This window comes from Lonchura striata, chromosome 1, assembly GCF_050655825.1.
Source record: "Lonchura striata isolate lonStrDom1 chromosome 1, ASM5065582v1, whole genome shotgun sequence".
Classification (NCBI taxonomy): Eukaryota; Metazoa; Chordata; class Aves; order Passeriformes; family Estrildidae; genus Lonchura; species Lonchura striata.
In genome coordinates this window covers 99,936,417-99,957,726 of record NC_140703.1, presented here as the reverse complement: position 1 = coordinate 99,957,726, position 21,310 = coordinate 99,936,417, and the positions used below count along the sequence as shown (strand labels likewise).

General features: G+C 37.6%; 1 protein-coding gene across 4 annotated transcripts; it reads right to left on the bottom strand.

Annotated features, from left to right (window-relative positions):
* Positions 1–482: 482 nt before the first annotated feature.
* Positions 483–21,139, bottom strand: MSL3 (MSL complex subunit 3). Of its 4 annotated transcripts, XM_085559112.1 has the most exons (14): positions 21,019–21,139; positions 19,138–19,220; positions 18,486–18,581; positions 17,833–17,933; positions 17,205–17,356; positions 16,850–16,941; positions 16,051–16,173; positions 15,436–15,596; positions 13,391–13,549; positions 12,888–13,150; positions 12,383–12,492; positions 12,094–12,193; positions 11,582–11,666; positions 483–2,471 (listed from the first exon to the last, which is right to left on the bottom strand). In XM_085559112.1, exons 5-14 carry the CDS (start codon positions 17,275–17,277, stop codon positions 2,372–2,374), a joined length of 1,266 nt encoding a protein of 421 aa, XP_085415238.1. In that variant the 5' UTR covers positions 17,278–17,356; positions 17,833–17,933; positions 18,486–18,581; positions 19,138–19,220; positions 21,019–21,139; the 3' UTR covers positions 483–2,371. The 4 variants fall into 4 exon arrangements, 3 of the variants coding, with proteins under 3 accessions (XP_085415238.1, XP_021383441.1, XP_085415235.1); XR_014949831.1 differs by lacking the exon at positions 17,205–17,356 and having other exon boundaries at positions 11,065–11,666; XM_021527766.4 differs by lacking the exon at positions 17,205–17,356.
* Between the last annotated feature and the right edge of the window lie 171 nt (positions 21,140–21,310).

Below are 21,310 nucleotides of genomic sequence, written 5' to 3'. Positions count from 1 at the left end.
CCCTCTTGAGCACTCTGTTTCAAGTTTTTGCAAGTGTCTCCCCTGCTGCAGCTTAAAAAAAAAATTTAAAAATCAGGTATTAAAATTTTGAATGCCATAACTGAAGAGTGATAGTAAAGGGGGATGTCAAAGTTGCACATTACTGTAATTGAATATTTAAACCTAAACTTTTAAAATTCAAGTATGTATTTGAATATGAAATTTATATTAATTAAAACTGTCAAGAAGCACAGAGGTACAACTTTTCTCCAAAGTTTTTGGTTTTTATGAGAGTAAGATAGGTTGTAATATTATATCCAACAGCAGCCTCAAGAGAATTTTATGAAAAATTCTGTTTACAAAGACTACACTATAACTGGACCATCAGAATTTTCCCCCACTCACATCTTTTGAGCATCTCCATAAGACAATACCAACAGTGCTTCTGACCCCTCGATGCAGAAATTTCATTTCAACAGTTAAACAAAGTCACACAACAGGACTCAGTTCATAATGTGTCTTATACTCACAAGCACAAAAAAAGGGAACAAAACCAGATTTGTCCTATTATACATGAGCATTCTTAAAATAGAAAGGATTAATTTTGAGGTTTCAGGCAGCATTCCTAGACTAACCTCATGTTAGACAGTTCGTTCATATTTTGTTGAATTGTCTTTTAGAGAAACAGCATTTAAACCTAGAATGAAACATGTTGGCAAAATTTTGATGCACATGGATTCTGCTAGAGATTCAAAACTTCGGCCATTTGAGAATGATGAAAGCTTACAAATATGGGGTTTTCTTGGTACAAGAGAAACATGTTGAAAAAAGAGTAGTGCTGATATATGGCAATTTTTAGAATTAACAATCACCAAATCTGCATGCATCCATGCCAAACACTGCTTTAACAACTGAGTTCAACAGACTCTTCATAGAAGCTTTTCTAAAAAGGAGAACCTAAATTACTAAAACCTGGGTAATCCTTATCTTTTGAGTTCAAATGCTTGAGCAGACCACAGAACTCTGAAAGGTGACAATGAGTATCAAGAGCAGATTTTACATTTCTTTTGCCCTCTCAGCCTAAGCTTGCAATTTATGTTTGAAAGATAATGCCTTCAAATTACTAGTTTCTGCAAATGTGAGGAAACTTGAGCACCAAATTACAGGTGGAAGTTTTCTGAACCAAGGATTACAGAGTGATTAATGCAGCCTGTAAACCAGAGTCCTGTTTTCTCTCAGTGCTTTTAAAATCTGTGTCTATCTTGATACAGCTGAGGACTTTGAAGGCCAGTGTTCTAAGTCCTGCATGCACTTTCCACAAGAATTATGTTTCAATTAATTTCTCCTGAATGTGTTGTCACATTTTTAGGAACTCGGTTCTCACTGAACTGCTATTTCCAGAGCAACAGTGTCTAAAAAAGTCTAAAGAGACATCCTTCAAGTCTGAAGAACATCCATGCTACAAAAAGGGCTCCTCTCCATATGTTGTCAGTGCTCCCACCTCTCATTATGCACACTTAGCACCCTCAAAAATACTAATTGAGCATGAACAGGATGTTTTAGACAGTCAAAACCACACATTCACACAGCAGCCACTGTGAACTTTATTAAGAAAATAAGTGTTTGCCAATTAAACTGCAACGACTTCACTGACTTTCCCATTTACTTGTAGATTATCAGTTCTTTCATAACGGCTGTGGAAATAATTTATTGCCAGGTAAATGCCCAATCCCTGGCTCTGTATGGTCTGCCCAGAACCCTGTCAGCTTTACCATGAAAGGTCTATATACACCTTTGCAAAATGCAAAGTCAACAACACATCTTTCATTCAAGCAACAAAGTCATTTTTGAGGCAGATGTCACGCTAGCCAAATAGCAAAGCCACCTTTACATTAAGCAATCCATTCTATCATGACAGTTCCACAGATGAAATGTAATTTTTAAGAAAAACAATCCATAAGATATCAGTCACAAATTCTCTTCAGTTAAAACTGTTTAGTCAAGAATTATTTCTCAGGCAGGAGAGGCTGAGCTACAATGAAACACAGCATGGTGATTTATCCTCATGAGAATGTCCTGTTGCCAATGCATCTGCTTTTGCCTCCTTTGCTTTTTATTACTCTGTGTAGTCCTGTGCAGTAAAGTCAGAAAAAGGCTTCTTCATTCATCTGGAGTCAGATTTATATCCAACCCTCTAAATAACTCGCACCACTGTCTATACAAATCTCTGAAAAGTAGTTCTCCATTCCTAGGTAATCCAACCATCGTAAAGATATTTTCCAATGTCTTCAACTCCAGAAGTTGTTTTAATTCCTTTCTCATCTTGTAGCCATGTAGCAGGATAGCATTGTCATGGGCTATGTATAGTAGGATTTAATCCTTATGAATAGCTTCAGTAGATGGCCCGAGGATTTTTAGTACTGTAGTAGGCTTCACATGCAGCTACATAAGCAGATTCTGGGAAGAAATCATCATGGTATTCTGCTAAAAACCTGAGAAGTACATAAAAAAATAAGAACAGAATATGAAACATTTAAGAGAAAAGCTTTTTTCAAATTGATTTTTAAGCTCAGCAAAAACACAGCCTGGGAATTAAGAATTATTACTCTTCGAAATTTGGCATATAAAGGATTTGCCCTATTTTTTACAAGTTTCACATAGTGAGAAACAGCCTTCCTCTAGCATTCTGAAATTCAAGCAGCATTAAAAAAAATTCCACAAGCTCAATAACAAAACAAGAAACAAAATCTGAAAGTTAAAGCTATACTTAGAAAAAGAATTCAAAGAACTAGCACAGAAGGAAAAAGAAGAGCTCTTGCTGCAACTTCTGTAACTTACCTGCTGAGCACACTACTATAATTTATGCCCAAACCAGTATCCTCAGTTATCATTTTGTCAGTATCTTATACAAATAGCCAGGAGCCATTAAGTCAAACTATATCTTTTAAGGCAAGTAAAGCTATGATTTTTCCATATGTTTCATGTGCCTTTAGGGTCTCCATCTTTCAGAAGCATGTGATTTAAATATGGGTTTCAATGACAAAACACATCCCTCACAAATTCAGTTTCTTAATTTCTTACTTCTGCAAAATGGTCTGCAAATACTATTCAAACCACCAAGCACCCAATATTTTCTAATGTTTTCCTGCTCTGCTAACATACAACTGTTTCTTTGGTTTAGGACTGAAAATGAAAATAAACAGTGCTGCTACAAACACCAGTAACAAACAGCTAAAATTACTATAAGGGTTCTGCTCCTTCCTTGGATTTCAAAGACACTGGGTATATAAATGGGGGCAAAGGGGCAAAATGGTTATTAAACTCAGGATTACACTCAAGCTGTACTTCAGAAAAAAACACAGACCTTCAAAATATCTGGATATTAAAGATCAGCATCAATAAACATGGCAAAAGTGTTTTAAGAGTAGGAAGCAAAAGAAACAACAGAAAACAACATCATTTACAGAATCTGTGTTCTCACAAGAAACAGTGGCTGGTGTGACGACTTCACTATTGGAAGCTGAAGAAAATACCAGTTTTGCATAGCAAATACTTTGGACATAGAAAGTCCAAAAAAAAAAAAATGTTCCTGTGAATGGCATAAAAACTACAGGCATTCTCCAACCTTACTCACTGCTGCACTGCTTGAACTAGGCATGTTCTTTGATCTGAACAGAGCCAAAGCATCAAAGAGTACTGGCAAGATCCTCTAAAGAAACCACTTTAAATTTAATAAGAAATATATTAATTGCCCAGAGCTCACAGAAAACGGTTACAGTACAAAACTGCAGATAAATGAAAAAGGGTTGATTTTCCCCCAGTCCTTGCACTTGAACACAGGCATCAAGCAAGTGTTAAACTGGAGGAAGAACCAGTTACACCCTACTAATTCTAGAAAAAGCACTGAGAAATAGAAACTCTTTTAGAAGAAATCAATCTTTTTTGGTGTCACCATTAATTTAAAAGGCACATTGTCAACTTCTTCCATACGTCCTCATTTCACAGCAGCTCTGCAATTAACAGTATATAGAGGGACCTAAATGGCTTCTGATGCAAAATGTTTCAAACCATTAAAAAAAGAACACTCAAAATTATAGCAATTTAGAAGCTAATAAAATACCCAAGTCATCAACTGCTATGACCTCTGACTTCAGTTAGCTATAAATCACTTTCTAGGATGAGGGTTGGTATGAAGCAAGTGTGGAAAAGCCAAAAACTTAAAGAGACTTCAACCTAACTTTGAATGTACTAAGATTGTATATGGTTAAGATGAGCCACAAGTGGTATTTAATAATTCTTCATTAACACACATTAATGACTCCAAGACATTAAAAAATTACAGGGGCTGATGAAAATCTTAGTATCTTTGGATAACATCCAGTAAAACACAGTACTAAGAGCTAGATCATACAAGGAAACGTGTTTTAAAAGAATCTTCAGAGGGCATTTGGGTAGCTGACAGTTCCAAGGATTTGAATGGCAAGTAATGGAAAACAGGTTCACTTTCTCTTACAAATTAACTGACTTTTGCTTAAACCATCAGTCATACATGCCAGTTTGGTGCATGCTCAAGTGAGAGCTGGTACAGATGAGAAATTTTAGCTGAGATGGTGTGCCACAGCTACAATGCAAAAAAAAAGGCACACAGTGAAACATAGATCTCCCTGTTCTTCATGTAACAGTTGTGAAAAGCAAAATACCCCAGAGCTAGCAAACACAACTTATTTTCTGCAGAGAAGTAGGAGAAAACTACTGAAGGAATGCAGTCGGCCTCTGTCCTAATCCCTTCTATACCAGCATACAAAGAGCAGGGGCCCTTCTGAAGCTGCTATTCAAAATATATCAGAGCGTAGAACACTGGCACAGAAATATTAGGAGTCTAAGACTTTTGCCTACCAGATATTTCACTATTGCTTTGCTCTTGGACAAGCTAAAGCAGCATCAAGATCAATTACACTGTTACCTGAAAGTTATGAGCCAAGATTAAAAGACAGAGGGAGCTGTAATTAGCAGACAATGTTCAGCAATAGATAGAAAGCATATTGCTATCAAGCTATTCAGAAATTGTTTCATTATTTTTAACTTGCAGATCTGATCCATTCAGTCACTTGTTGCATTTTCAAAAAGACTTGTTGTCTTTTTCATTTTTACACTTTTTATGGAGTTCATATGCATACATCTACACAGTGGGACTGCTGATGAGCAACCAAGTTCTGGGATGCACAGTCCACACTGATTTGAGACTGCATGCATTTTTCATCATTAATGTCCTCAAAAATAAATTAATGCTTTATACTCATGCTTAGAGCACAGAGGTAACATGGCACAATGCAGTTAATTTCCCCCCTGCCACAGGTTCCTAGAAGGGCAACACTTCAGAAAAAATTTAGAGGGAATGGAGACAAGGAAAAAAGATGTGGGCAGCTTAGGAATTCTTCAAGCTATGTTCTGATCTTCACGTGTTGGTGTTTTTAAGCAAGCAATAGCCTCACAAATACACTACCATCTGACTGACTTATACAGGTAGATCTACCAAAAAGAAGAGTGAATTATCACTATAGCCATTAGAAGGCCATTTGACACATGTCATGAACATATTTCAACAAGAATCACTGAAATAGTATGAGTTTTAAGAGCATACTCTGGTGGGCCTTGTCTTGACACCACCAACAGAATTTATTACTGGAAGTCTCTGAATTAAGAAAAATAATTATTTTAAATGTCAGCTACCATCACATGAATAAACTTAGGAACAGCCTAGAAAGTGTGAAAATGACAAAGAAAAGAAAACCTTAGTTTTTAGAAAGATATCCTCAAGTATAAGAAGATAGAGTCCAAAGGAAAAGTTTCCAGGAAGGTGACCTTACACACTTCTGCTACAGAATTTTAAAAGATAAGCACATGCTTTGATGAGATTGGTGACCTGTTTGAAAGGCTACTGTAATGATCTATCTAAATTTGCTAGAAGACCATTATGAGTCCTAACTCTGAGTCACTTCATCAAAAGAAATGTCATTTGCAGATTAAGAAGTGACCTCATCTCTGGCACTACTACTCTAGGTTCACACAAAAACATATGCCACCATCTGACCCTCACCCCTCCCCAGTTTATAGGCCTGTCTCCATCTGGAAAGCTGTTCAGGGCAAAAGATTACAAAGTCCATCATAACCCCACTGCAGTCAACAGAAGAAGTGAAGTTTTAGGTGTTTATTGTAATACCTAATGGCTCAAGAACCATCCTAAAGGAGTAAACTGGCCTGTTTTGTTGACTGGACTCTTGTCACTCATTGATATATAGAAACTCAGATAATATTCCTTGGCCTTTTATGAGGATGTGTGGAGAACCCTGAAGATGCCAAGCTACCATCATAACATTTCCAAGAATCAGATTGAGTAAGAATAAATTTCTCCCAAAGATCTTTTGAGAAAACAGTCTGACAAGAGCTCAATACAGGAGTGCTTGGTTTGTCTTGAGGATGAAACTCCTGTGACCAGGCCAATACAGGTAACTAGAGCTGCCTTCTAAAAAAGCTACCATAACACATTTCAAGTACTAACTTTAGAGGTTAAAGTATTAACCTCTAAATTTAGATACATGATCCAAACCTCCTATTAGGGTTGATCTAATAAAAGACTAGCAATAGGCTAGCAATATGCTCATTCAAATTCCCAGGCACCTGATGATTTGGAAAGCAAAAGGAATAAAAGCAATCCACATGCTGAGTTTCAGAAGCAGTTTTTGGCAATGTAACAAAACCTTAGTCAAGGACAATAAGCACCAACAAGCACATTCTGCAGACCAAGCAGCCAACAAAGCCCACTGAAAGTAAGAACCTGCACAATACCAGATACTCACTAGAAGAAGCATTCTACCTAAAGGTGCCAAAAGTTTGAGAGGGCCCAAAATGGTGATTACCTTTCTACCCAACTGTGCAAAGAAATTTCCTTCAGTTCAAAGTGTTTCAAAACTAGGAAAAAAATGTTGCTTTGCATGTTTGTGCACTCTAAATCTATGTCTCCATTTATATTCAGACTCTTGATTTTCTCACATTTAGGTTTCAATTCCATTAAGTTTTCCAGTGTATAACCAAATCATAACCAAGTAACTGGTTAATCTAAAAAATTGAGAGAAAAAAAAACAGTATAGTTCAATAATATTAACCAGTTAATAATACAATGTAAGAAACACTGGCACAATTGCATTCTTTTCCATCTTTCAAAATGTGATTTTTAATTACTTGCCCATTTGCAGCTGAAGTCACAATGACTCACAATGAGCAGGAACTCTTATCACAAACCAACTTCACCTAACTAAAGATGGCTTCTAATCCATTCACCATTTGGAATGCTTAATTTTTTCATTCTCAGACACAAACTCTCATAATTGTACACTAGCACAGACTAGTGGCGAAAATTCACCACTGCAGTTATATATAATGAAATTATTACACTCAAAATGAGCTGTCAGCACTAGAGATCTATTTCTTAAGGTTACTTGAAACAACTTGTCATCTTTGTATATACACATTTTATTATTAACAGTCCTCTGATTTGGCTTTCTTCTCAGAAAAACTCAACAGAATCAAAATATTTTTCTACTGATGGAGTAGAGTGGCACAACAGATACAAGCAGATTTTCAGGGGGGAAAAAATAGAGAACTAAGCTTAAAGGAAATACTGAGTTTGAAATACCTGTGGGTTTTTAATAAAACTAAAATATTTGACCACTAGCTCTCCATAATCTGAAATAATACACTGGCCTCATCTGGATAAAAACTTACTAGAAATTTTAGAAGCAATATTTAAGAAATGTTTTGTCACTTATTCTTTTGTATTTCATCAAAGTCAAAATGTTTGTCTATGCCTTTCTGTACCACTTCTTTTAGCCTTTTTTCCTGAAATGTGAATGACATTCTCTGAAATTACCTCAGTGAAGATGGGTCTTGCTCTTGTAAAAACAGACATACTATATCCTCCTAATTCTTAAGTAGCTCCTATTGGTTAACAGACTTGGGACGAGGCCTCTGACTCCAAAACAGTTTTCCAGCCAAGGTTGTGTGCAAATTAACGGAAACAGAAAACACAAATGGGCAGCTTCCTGCCAGTCATTTCTCATCACTAAAGGAACCTTTGGAGGCATGTTGGGCACTTTACAATGCCAGGAAATTGTAAAATAGAGCACACGCAGCATTTTATTTCAAAAGCAGCTAAAATAATGGAATTAGTTTAAAGCTAATACTTCCTCTTACTTTAAAGCTATTAACAGGCAAGAAGATTTAATCAGGGGTCTTTCACTAGTCCAATTACCAGTTAGCACAGTAAGCTCCAGTTGAAGCATTAGCACCTGCTGCTTGGTCCTAAAGACTAAATGCGCACTAAGTGAAAATCAGTGAAAAGAACTGGTGAGTCTATTTTTAGACTGCAAGTACTATGAATTATTTCAGAAGTAAATAATTTAAGATCCAAATTTTTGTACTTAATTTGAGAATCTGATTTCCTTCTGCAAATTCTATTATTGAGAAATAAACTTCTCTGTTCTCCATGAAGAAACTTTTATTTTGCACACTTGTAGAAAGCTGGACTAAGCAGAGGGTAGAGTTTCTACTTAACAAGAAAGTAAAAAAGATGCATTTCATATATTCCTGAAAAATATATGTTGTCTGGGAACTTGAGAAAAATGTTGTCTAGCAGCAGTCTGAGGGTGTGACTGGAAAATATTATCCATGGAGTATCTCAAAGCTAATTTAATGCATCTATCATGTACTAAGTAAATTCAAGACAACAAGCTTCCAGAAAAAGTATTACATTACATAAGTCTCAGTTTATCAGTCCACAGGAGATTAAAAGCATAAAAGGTAAACTATAAATTTTAGCCACAAAATCATAATTCAAAATTTAATCAGTACCCATGCAAGAACTAAATCAGTTGTGCACTGCATGAAAGTTTTAAGAACACAAACTACTAATGCTTGAACTACTCTACTAGACATCAAAGAAGATTCAGGAGTAGTTTAATTAATGAAACCAGACCCATCAATCCTTTGTCATTCGTTAAGCGAAATAAAGGAGAGTACTTCAACTTCACACTCAAGAGCAGTTCACAGAAAAAAAAAAAAAAAAAAAAAAATTAAGTAGTTCTAAGTAAACTGGCTGCTATTACCTAATGCAAGTAGATGTTGTAGGGAAGTTCTTACTGTTCAAAAGTTAAGCTAGAACAGAACTGATATAAAATATTTATAATAAACATCCATTAATCCTTTAATTCCCAAAAACGAAAAGACAATGTGAAAATTGAAGAACTACTACTGATGCCTAAAGATTTTTAGCTTTTTGTATTTTTCATGCATCTATAGCTTTGTAGATTGATAGAGCATGGCTGTAGTTTCTAGCATTTTTCCTACCTTTCTTCCCTAAATTTAGTAATGATAAGCTAACCTTATAAATACTGTTTAGTCTCACTCCAAGAAGAGAACCAACTACATAGACATTCTGTTTTCCCCAGAATCTGGACCAGACATAAAAAAGTGGGTAAAAGAAACCTCTGCTTTCAGTGGGGCAGGACCCCAGGGATTATTACCTAACCAACTAATCTTTTAATTGGACAGTAAGTGGTAAGTATACTAATTGACTGATTTTATAAAAATTGTGGAATTACTATACCACATGTGTTTTTCGCCATATTGTGTACCTGAAAGCTTTCAAGTAAAGATAAAAATCAAGCATAACCAAGTGTCTAGAAAATAATTGTTTGACCACTTTCAATAACAAGCAGCATGAAGAAATAAATACCCAAATGAAAAACTTTTCAAAGCACCATGTGAATAAATGTTGAGTATCTAATAATTTGCACTGGTTTCTGTTGCCCAGTAGCAGAGCTGACAAGGAAAGCAACTAAGATAAGTATTTATTACAAAGCTGCTAAGATCAAATGCTTCCTACAGTAGTAACTGTAACTTTGAAGCTTTCTTGACACTGTCAAAAAAGAAATTTCATGCTTGAAAAAACACAGCCTTCAAATATTTTGCTGTAACAGATATGTGATATCCACATTATGCTTGCCTTGTGGGGCTCATTTTGGTTTAATTATAGCCTGGCCTCAAAGACTGAAGCATACTTCCGGTAAAGTGTTTTCTGAAAGAAATGCAGGTTGTGTATTTATTTGGAGGACTCTCCACCACAACACAAAGCCATGGAAAGGGGGAACTACTGAGAGATTTGCTTCAAAAGCACAGTTCTGTGTCCCCTAAAAATGCTGATGTGGAAACATAATTTTTATTTCCACTTATAGATGACTATACATTTCAACGAAATGCACAGATGGAAAAGTAAAACACATACGGATACGAGCACTAGAAATTTCAGCTCCCTTAAGCAACCCTCTCCCAATAAGCAACCTTTATTTTATGGGCTGTAGGGGACATGTTTCTCCTTTCATCTATTCTACTCCATTAAAGATTATCCATAGAATGGATATGAAAACATGGTATTAAAGGCACTAAAGAACAGAAATCTGCTCTGATCAACACAGAAGAATCTGAACAGTCAAAAGTATGATAAAAACTGATCTGATCCACAGTGAGTTAAGCTTCGTAGGAAATATTTACTTCAAGCAAAAACAGTCTTCCAACAATGAGCTCTAATTCTGTCCTGTTTAATTTAAACATATTTTGAATGCCAACAAGGATCTGACAAAAGAGATGCAAAATAGAATGAGTAAAACTTGACAAATAACTGATTCCAGAGAAAAACTGTGTATTGTAGAAACTTTGACACTGGAAACATCTTCTATTTTCAATAAGCAATTAAAGTAAAAGCGATTTAAAGCTTTCATCTTCCAGTTCTCTAGGGCAAGTTTTTTTTTTTGCTGGTGTAATACTATGTTACCTTTCCCTAAGCGGCTACTGAAGTCACTGACCAAAATTAAGTTACAGTTTCCATATCTGTTCATTACTATCCACAACAGCTTCTCCTTGAAGTTTTCCTTGGAAATTTTATTTTCCAGTGTACAGACGCAGACAACACAGTGCCAACATGAGATATCTAACCACATCCCCAATGTCATGCAGAAATACTCATTACAGTACCTGATAAACCAATCTGATCATGGTGCAGGTATGACCTTAGTGATTCCAGTGGTGAAGCTAGTGTGGTCAGACAGACTCTGTGTATCCTACAAACCACTGCACTGCATCACAGAGAAGCCTTTCTGTTCAAAGCTCAGTTAAGACAGATATTTCTTGTAAGAAATTAACATAATTAAAAACATGTTTTAAAGCACAAGTTTCTTCCCATGCTAATATTGATAAAAAAACCAATGCAGACTTTGCATTTCTACATAAAACATGCTACTTAACCAAGTCAGACTCATCATTCTATACATATCAACAAACTTTCACACTTCAGTTCTATATTAATGTGTTTATCAAAATACAGAGTAGAAAATTTTGGTTCCCTCAGATTGCTCATGTTAAAATGGTATACCAATTTTATCATAATCTTGTAGTTACAGAATATGAGTATCTTAAACCCCCTTTGCCATTCCAGGACATTTAGATCTATGTAACAATAGAAACACTGCTGTGGTACATTGTGTCATATTACCTCAGAAACATCTCGAAGTGTTTTACTAAAGCCTTTAGGTTTTTGTCAGGAAAGCACATCTTCCCCAGTATTTCTGGTAGTTTTACTGTGAATAAAAGAAATAATGTTTATACCTCTTCTTATACATGCATCTTCAAATTATTTTTATCCACTATATAGAAAATAATATAAAAATTTCTTCTCACCACAGACCCCACTTTTCCTTGCAAGATACTTTTGATCTTTCAAAGCCTTACTAAATAGGAACATGCTGATAAGGTGAATGCTGCTAGGTTAAATAATAGTGTACTAGAAGTAACACTGCTTTGCCTTTCTTCAATGAAGGCTTACATAGCCAATAAAAGATAACCAAATCTATGAATAGCCTAAAAGTTCCAAATAGATTAAAATGTACATTCCTCCAAGAATAAAAATAGATTTAATAAAGCAAACAGAAAAATCACACAGATATCAGGACTGGAAAAGAAATATAAAGCAAGTTTGACTGAGCAGAGAATTTTGCATTAGTTTACCAAACATCCTCAGCAAATGTTGAGATCCATAGATATATGAGGGAGGTGGTGGTTGATCACTTGGTGGATAATTCTCTGGCATCAATTTCCAGGACAAAACCTACAGATAAAATATGAAAATACTGGTTATGAAAACTTTGTAACATAATAAATAATTTAGTCTGTACAGAACTTCAAATTCAAGTATTAAATAAGTAATACCAACAAAATCTTTTCTTACATAGCCCTGCTCTGAGGCCCACAAAATTTTAATCCTTGAATGTAGGACAGTAACATCAAAATCTGTTACCTCATTCAATTCGTTGTTTCTTCTACCTTCAAAGCCAGTAAACACCGTGCTCCCTTCCTTGCTAGGAGTCAAAGTTATAGGTGAAGACGACCCACTATGGACAGGGGTTTCTTCAAAACAAAAGGAAAAACAAAAGAAGTAATAAACATTTTACTACTTGTAAATTACTACTTGGAACTATAAGCCATTAAATGCATCTAAGGCCTGCTGCTAAAATGTTTGAAGTCTGCAACACTAAAATTCAATAAAGGTTTTCCTCAAATAGACTCTCAGAAAAGCAGCTTATTGCATTCTGTGGAAAAATAAACCAAAGTACTAACAATATTGATTTGTATTTCTCTCTTTGGTAATAAGGCCTCAGAGTTAAAGAACTGATACAAAAAGTATGACTTTTTGCATCAATGACTTCCCATTTCTTTCACAGAGTTTGCAGTCCATACAGCACTAAAAGAAGAGCAGAACTTTATGCTTTGTTTAGACCCACAATGTAAAAAGAAAAACCTACTTTTTTCCAGGTGTAAGAAGAGCTTTGGCATAGAAGCTGGGGTCTCGAGGTGCCGCCGTTTGGGCTGTGGGGACGCGCTGCTCTCAGATAACCTGTCGCAGTTGGAGCTGTGGCGCGTCGAGCGCCTCAGCGACTGCAGGATTTCGGGCTCAGCTTTTCGCCTCTTCGGCGTGGCCGGCTCCCCTGTGGTGGGCTGGCTGTCAGTCGACTGAGGTGTGGGTGGATTCAGCAGAGGAGGGCTCGGGGAAAGCTCCTCCTGATTTCTAGGAAATTAAGGCAGGTTTATAGAATTGAAGAGGTCAGGGGTGTCACCACAAAATAAATTATTCTAGTTTCACAGATCTTATTGAACACTTGATCAGATAAGACAGCCTCCTCCAAATAACTATTAAATACAATCTTCCAGAAGTATACTTATCTTCAAATTAAAGCTAAATGAAAGAAATACCACATTCTCCTACCTTCTCAGATAAGGAGTATTAAACTTCTTATATCTAACCTACCTGTTAGTATTTGTTGAGTTTTCCTTGATAGGAAGAAAGAATTTTGATGAAGTCACCTTCTTAAATTGAGCTTGTTCATAAGGATAGAGCAAAATTAAGGGAAGTGTGAAGTCAAAGGTTATTCTCAGCCCATCCACCATCTCTTTACATAGCTCGACACTAGAGGGGAAAAAATTATGAATTTCAAAGTTGTATGGCACTGTTTTTCAGCATAGTTGCACAAAATTGCTCTTTAATACAGTCCATTAACATCATAACTACAATATGCTGATTCAATCACTAAGTAATGATAAGCAATTAAAAACACTTTAAAAGACTGTGATTGCTCTTGTTAACTTCAGAAATACAAGTCTTTTTAAAAGGTCTGCTTCGTAACTTCAAACAAAATCATACAACTGCTCTGTTGTATTACACTATTCACTAAACTAATAAAATCTACCGTTGAGTAAATAGTCAGATGTTTTTAAGGTAGGCATTATTTTGGTTTTCCAAGTTCACTGTGCTGAAAAAAGAAACACCAGCCATAAAAAATAAGTACTAAACAGACTGAATTTCTGTCTAAAACACATAAGCAGAATTTGACCTATAGCCACTAAGATGCAGTTAAAGCTGTGCTCAAGAGATAGCCAGTGAACCAACAAAACCAGATAAATTTGCATGCGAGAGCAGTTTCCAATGGTCTGCTCTGACATTTGGAGGCTACCAGGAATTTCAGTTTCAGGTCTGTGTGAAAGACTTAGAAGGTCAGGTGATGAGTACGCAAGCTATTACAAGAACCAAGAACACAGAGTGTAGCACATCTGCAATACCTCTCACCTTTGTGAAGGTCTTCCCCTCTCATGTTTCAAGTGTGTATGTGTATGGTAACAATTTGGTTCTGCCATAATGATGCATGTTTGAAATTCCAAACCTCCAATATTTCATACCACCTACTGAAACTACTGCACATTAATTGGGTCAGGGGACCATAATGTACAGAAATTCTATAAATCTAAGACGGTCAATAACCTTCAGTGTTAGAGCAGTAAGGCAAATACAACGAAGATGTCAGCTGAATCTCTCCTACTTAATGATCACTGAAACTGTACCCATTATTTTTTTTTTTACTAAAGCACTGTTTTTATTGAGGAAGTGACTTAAACATAAACATGTAAAAATCATGTGGGTAAAATCTTCTGTTCATATTTCTGGTATTTTATCTAACCTTTTGTTTGGAAGATTATACTACAAAGAAGGAAAAGTGTCAATCTGTCAAAGAATGAATAACACTAACATAAAACAAAGACACTCAGGCTAAAATATTGCAAGGAATAGCATAATTACACACCATTGACTGTAACACTAACACAAGTCAGTATTTCTCTTTGATAAAATAACAAGATTTTTGCCTATTGTACTTAGACAGAAGCAGTCTCAACTACTATCAAAAATATTTAACATAAGATAAAAAAAAATCTAAATAATCAAAAGCTACCACACTGCAAACATGCATTGTCAATGCATTTGTAACATGGTAGAAAAACACACAGCTTGAATGAGAAAACAGACCAAGACATATTACAAATCTTGATTCGTTGAGTTACCAGTTTTCCTACATACTGACTCTAGGATTTAAGATCATATAGCCATTTAAAACAAACAAACAACTTGCACTTGAAATTCTTTATCAGTGTTTGCATAAAATTTTTATTCTTTTTAAAACTTGAACCTGTTCAAGTTCATCTAAGCATGGTGTTCGTGTATCAGATATGAAATTCTTCATATTGACAACACATTCTTCCAAACAGATCTCAATATTTATAAGAACTTAGATGATAAAACAGGATATTGATACTTTTGCATAATGACTTTTCAGAGGATTGGGACTCTCTCTGATAAACAAATTATCAGTGTTACTCTGCTATAGTTATCTGTCAAATACTTTGAGCCCCGTAAACAGACATACATTATGGCATAAGCTCACAGAAATGAACAGCCATAAAACAGAACACAGAATGCAAGGTCATTCTTCTTGTGACAACAGCAGTGGACTAAAGATTACTTACTTCTTCTCTGGTGGCACATAATGAAGATTCATATTAGCATGTGGAGTCATCTGATGGTGCCGAGACCTTTCATTGGCTGAAAAGGCAGCATTAATTGCAAAGTGTTTTACATATGACTCCAAGATGGTTATTATATTTGTCTGGCAAGGAAGCTTCACTAGCTGAAAAGAAAGAAAAAAATTTAATGTCTTATATAAACAATAAGTTGTAATGTACCAATTAATTTAAATAAAAATAAATTAAATATCTCATGCAGAAAGCAAATTCAAGGCTGAATAATTTCAACCCTTAAACTGCATTTTTTATCAACATCAGGAGAAACAAGAAACATGGTCAGATTAACAAGTCTGCTGCATTTCCAGCTTTCAAAAGCAATCTGCATTCTAAAGCACAATCAGGAACCAGAATACTATGCTGTTAAATATGACAAACCACTGTTATAGCTACAGAGAAGCCTACTTCCTACACTCTTTGTATTCTACCTTGCCCTGTCTGAGCTCAACATGAAGCTAAAAAGGTGAAGTTAAAAACCTCCAGGAGCTGTAGAAACAAAAACTATTTTTGACACTCTTCTCACACCATATGCACATTAGAGTCCCAACTCTTATTTTATACCCTTTTTCTTCTATTAATATAGTAGCAGTCTTCCTCAAGCTTCTTTTTCAAGACTTCAGGAATTTCTATGCTTATTGCTCTTTCTTCCATGTCCCTTTTTGTATGAGTGTCTTGTTCTTCTTTCTACAACAGATCAGTGAAAGAAAACAATATATTAGCTGTGAAAAAATAACTTCAGTAGTAAAATTACAAGTGGATAATAGCCATAATGTAAACTATTTAACAATACTGCTCTTGAAAACATCCACAAATTCATTTTTTTAAACTTTTTTCTTTAAATTTAGCGTTAGGTATTTATTCAGAAATGTTAGGTGTTGCTGCCTCAGATCACCCACAATGTAGTAGTTAAATTCTACATATCTTCAGATTGACTGTTTACTGTAGAAAATACACAGTTTTTTTCTTGGAAACAGTCCTCTCTACATTTTAATTTAAGACCAGGGTTGACATGCCTGTCTCACAGTAAAATACACGACAAACATACTGCTGCTATTAGGGTTTGTCCAACCTGCACAGACAATCAATTTTTTACAGCACCCACAAGAGTGGAAAACCTAGTTTGCTACATCTTCTCTACATAAACCTTCTGTGTAGAATGAGAGGAAAAGAAACAAATAGGTATTTTTAGCATTGTATCATATACTTCTATTAAAAAATGTAAGCACCAGGAATAAGAAAATTATGCCTTTAATTCCAGCTAAATTATCAGTTGTGGTCTACATTTCATCTACTACAATTTTTCCAGAGTTTCAAGTGCAGATGTTTAAATTCTAGTAACTTAAGGAACACACAAAAATACCATTTCTGTCCTCTCATCTATGTCACTTTCTTCACTTTTTATTTCTTCATCTGTTCCTTCATCACTGTCATCAGAAGAAGAACTACTTATAGCTGCATAAAAGAGATTTCACATATTTATTATTACATTTCAGAGGTTAAGACAAATTAGTTTGAGGCCTCAATGCAAAAAAATCCCAAAAAACAAAAAACCCAACTCACTAAAAAACCTCAATAATCTTGTTATATTTAATGAGGATGAGTAATTCTAATTTAATTAAACATGCATTATTTACAGCCCACCATAAATGTTTTAAACATGTCAGATGAGTTTATAAGAAGTATTTTTGCCTCCTGTCCAATTGAAAAACACTCACTTTTAAAAGTCTCCTGAGCACCCACATTTTCACTGGACTTTACTTCTGCACAGGGAATTAATGCAATAATCATTCAATCAAAAGGCATGAATCTGTGCAGCAGCAGTTCCCAGAGCATCAGTTAAGTGCCAGCCAATGTTCCTACTGGCTTTCTAGTCACAAAGAAAAATGCAGGAAATTAAAAATCTGGCTTGAAAGTGAAATCAGGCAGTCAGCTGACATGAAACAGACTTTTGTGTGAGGTAGACTGGGAAAAAAAAAATCTTGCTGCCCTCAAAAAAACCACAAACACTAGGAGGGAAATGTTGTGTTTCCTAACATCAAACAAAGAAAACTGAGGGCTTCTCACACCTATTAATGCTGTTTTAAGGAAAACAGCATTAAGCTCTGAAATTGCTGATTAGAACAGTTGAGTAGAAGAGATGCAAGGAGAAGCCTCTACAATACAAGAAGAAAACAGATACTCCAACTTAACAGATGCTTAGCATGATACATAGTTCTCCCTTTTCATATGACTGCCTTTGTATATTCCAGATAAGACCATAATACTCTCATGGCAAGTGACACTATGCACTTATCCCCAGGTCAAGGCATCCCACCAGTTACCAAAGGATGAAAACAAGCTCACAGTTTTCGCTACTCTCATCATTTTCTTCAGCAGGAAGGCTTTTTAATACAGAGTCAACACCAGGCAACCTGCAGCGTCTCTTCTTTCTTCCCTTTCTTCTCCTACAGAACATAAAATGGTTCACTGACATTTGGGTAATTATTTCATTTGTTTATCCTAACTAATTATATTATATGCAAATGCATGGGAAACGTATGTTTGCACTGTTTTCATTAATTAAAGCTGAAAACATTTGGACAATGCTTATTTGAGAGTGGATACCCTAATGTCTGTGCATAACCTCACATTCATGTTCTCAAGCAGATCCTCTAGCCATGGCCAAGCAATATTAGATTATTGCCTTTGGCTCAAAATACTTCAAGTTTTCCTAAAGTATTTTGCAAGTACATTTCTTTGGGAAGATGCAGATCCAGTACATAGGCATTTTACAGCAGTAGTTAAGAATAACTGAGTTGTTAGTCTTTTAGAGTGTTAATAACAGTCCACAGGTCTCTAGCTTAGAGTAGCTCTCTAGAATGCACTGACTGTATTATGTACATATCTACCACCTACAACATGTGCTCAGACACCAAGCTCAGTTGCAGACACCTGGATGTATTTGTCTGAATCTGAAAATGAATCTCATTTATTTTGAGGCCAAAAGGATTTCTTACATGCGAGCCACAGCCTTCCGTGCCAATTTACGCTGTAATCTGCGGTTTTCGTCTGTATCTCGAAGAACATGATCTTCAGCTGCCCATCTATCCCAGCTAAGGACAGGTCAAAAGAAAATAAAAATTAATTTGAATTGCCAATGAATTAACATACTTTAAATCTACAAAGGACTTGTTTACTGTCATTCAGAAGCAACATCTGCATCACAAGGTTTGCACTCTTCTCTGTTCACATGGCTTCAGCTCTCACATTGCCATCTAAAATTCCTCAAGCCTTGACTTAACCTGAAACTGTATTTCTAGCACTGACACATCAATCTAAGTCAAGACACTGCTCTCACGTACTGGCCTTGATAACCAAAAAATCCAGGGCTAGGTTTAACAAAGCCTAAACTTCTATTAATGGAATCTTAGGTACCATAAGTATACGCCAAAGACAGAGGTCTCATAAGGTTTAAACTCATGTCTATCAAACTGATTCACTGAAATGTGGATACAGACCAATGTCAACATGAGCATGTATATTAAAGGCATTCACAAAAATAAAAATACTCCTGCAAACATTGGTCCTTTGATAGTCTGTGCAAAGCCTGTCTTTGCAGAATAAAACAGAAGAAATGGAAGAACTGAAATGACACATGTAGGTTCTTACCTTCTGTTCCAACCGTTAAAATGGATCAGATATTCTGGAATCTTTCTGCCTTTGTCATCTTTTCCAACAACAATATCAACAATCTGAAACAAATATTGAATAGTACATATTAAAAACCTTGAGAGAAAGTAAGCCTTTGGGTATTTAGAAAGTTCATGTACAAAGAAAGAAAGAAAAGAAAAGGCTTGATATTTTGCCAGTTAATATTGACATGAACAGAAGATAAGGATTATATGATTAAAGAACCTAGCTTTCTTGTTAGCTACTCTTAACATTGCAGACTGATCACAATCTTTGTTCTATCCTCAAAGGTGTCATGCGTTCAAGACAGACAAAGGGAGACATCAAACAGCACAGTAGCATGGTATGGATATGCAGATTCGGCTACTTCGCCTTCTTGGTCTCCTCAAGCCCCCTACGCAGGAAACACAGTTCTCTATACATAAACCTCAGAAATATTGCTCTGTTGAACACCACATACTCTCAGACACAAAACATTAAGAGGCTTTGGGAATATCTCAACCCTTTCTTTCTTCCATTTTCACAAATGTGCAATGACCAATCTGAAAGGGCCTGCACCTCAGAGGAAAAAGATGTGGTGCCTGCACTTGAGTGGCTTTCAATACATCATTAGTAGTACTTAGGCTACAGTGATGTTTTCATTTGGGTGTCCAGAATTTTAAAACTATTGATGGATTCGCAGACAGTTATGTTGTTTAGGGTACTTGACAGTAAAGAAGAAACGTACTATGCGTTTTCGTACTCAGTTGATAGTTTTACAGGGATAGCAACTACAGCTGCCCGGTTTCTTGGGTATAGAAGAAAATGTAGAAAGAAAAGGGCAGCCCAAAATATTACAGGGCAGCGGCATTCCTAATCAAAGATATTTGAGAAACACACATAGCAAACGTGCAGCAAAAAGTACTAATTTCATCAACAACCCAGTTACAACACTTCCTTTTTTATCCCTTGCTGTAACAAAAAAAAAAAAAAACCCAGAACTCCATTTCTAAGTCAGACACAGATGATTTAGGATTGAAAAATAATCTTGTGCACCACTGACACCCTAAAACGACACTATTTACATAAAGCTCTCTCATTACTCTCACTACTCTTAAGGTTAGGCCCTAATTGAGGTTGTCACCTCTTACTGCAGACCTGTGGCCCACCGCACACGGTTTACTATCTTATTTCCGTATATTCTCCTTCACCAGCGGTACCACTTACACCTTTCTGAAACGCAGACGGGCGGGCAGTAAGCGTGGGAAAGCGTGAGGGGAAATGACTCCAGCTACGCTACCAAACGGCAGGGTGGCAGCAAGACTCCGGAGGCACCGTGCAGGTGCTCGGCCGAGCACGGGAGGCGGCAGGCGCGTCCGGCACTAGCAGAGCCGCTCGCCGTCTACCTGCCGCGACAGGCAGGCCCCGTCCCTCCGCTGCCGGCGCGGGCACGGCCCGGAGGCTCGCTAACAGCCGCCACACGCACCCTCACCCGCGGGGCTCCGTGCCGCGGGGAGAGCCCAGCCCCAGCGCGGCACCGGCCTGCGCCGCCCGCGGGGAGCAACAACCGAGGGAGGCCAGGCCCGGCGGGGACGGCACCGCCTCGCTTCGTCTCCCCGTCCCGCGGCGGCCCCGCCTGCTCCCCCCTCCCTGGGTCGGCGCCGGTTTCCCGCAACAAGTGCAGCTGCCGGCGGAGCCGCCTCCCGGCCGGGCCCGCAGCGCTTCCCGCGCCGCCTCCCGCCCGGGGGCGCGCCCGGCGGGAGCGGTAACGGGAGCGCAGCGGCCGTAACGGGAGCGGGCGGGCCCGCGCCGGCCCCGCCCCGCGCCCTCCCGCCCGCGGGGACGCGGGAGGGGGAGGCAGGAGCGCGCGCGGCCGGTCACCTTGGCATCATAGAGCACTTTGGCTTTGGTGGGGTCGGGCTCGAAGCAGAGAACTCTCTCTCCCCGGTGGAACTTAAATTTCATTCCCCGCGAGGTCATTTGTTCATCATGGCGCAAAGGAGAGGAGCCCCGCCCGCTCCCGCGGGGAGGCGCCGCGGACGGCCCGGCCCCGCCCCGCCCCCGGCTGCTGCGGCGGGGGCGGGCGGCCGGGACGGAGCGGGGATGCAGCGCCCGGCTTTCTCTGCCCTCCGCGGGGGAGCGGCGTTCGGCCCCGGGCGCTGCGGGCCGGGCC

Coding starts and splice junctions, on each gene's coding strand:
- MSL3 (XM_021527766.4), bottom strand. CDS start 21,117: ATGACCTCGCGGGGAATGAAATTTAAGTTCCACCGGGGAGAGAGAGTT. Junction 18,582..19,137: donor TTTAACGGTTGGAACAGAAG/GTAAGAACCTAC, acceptor ACCTGTCCTTAG/CTGGGATAGATGGGCAGCTG. Junction 11,667..12,093: donor ACATTTGCTGAGGATGTTTG/GTAAACTAATGC, acceptor TTTTATTCACAG/TAAAACTACCAGAAATACTG.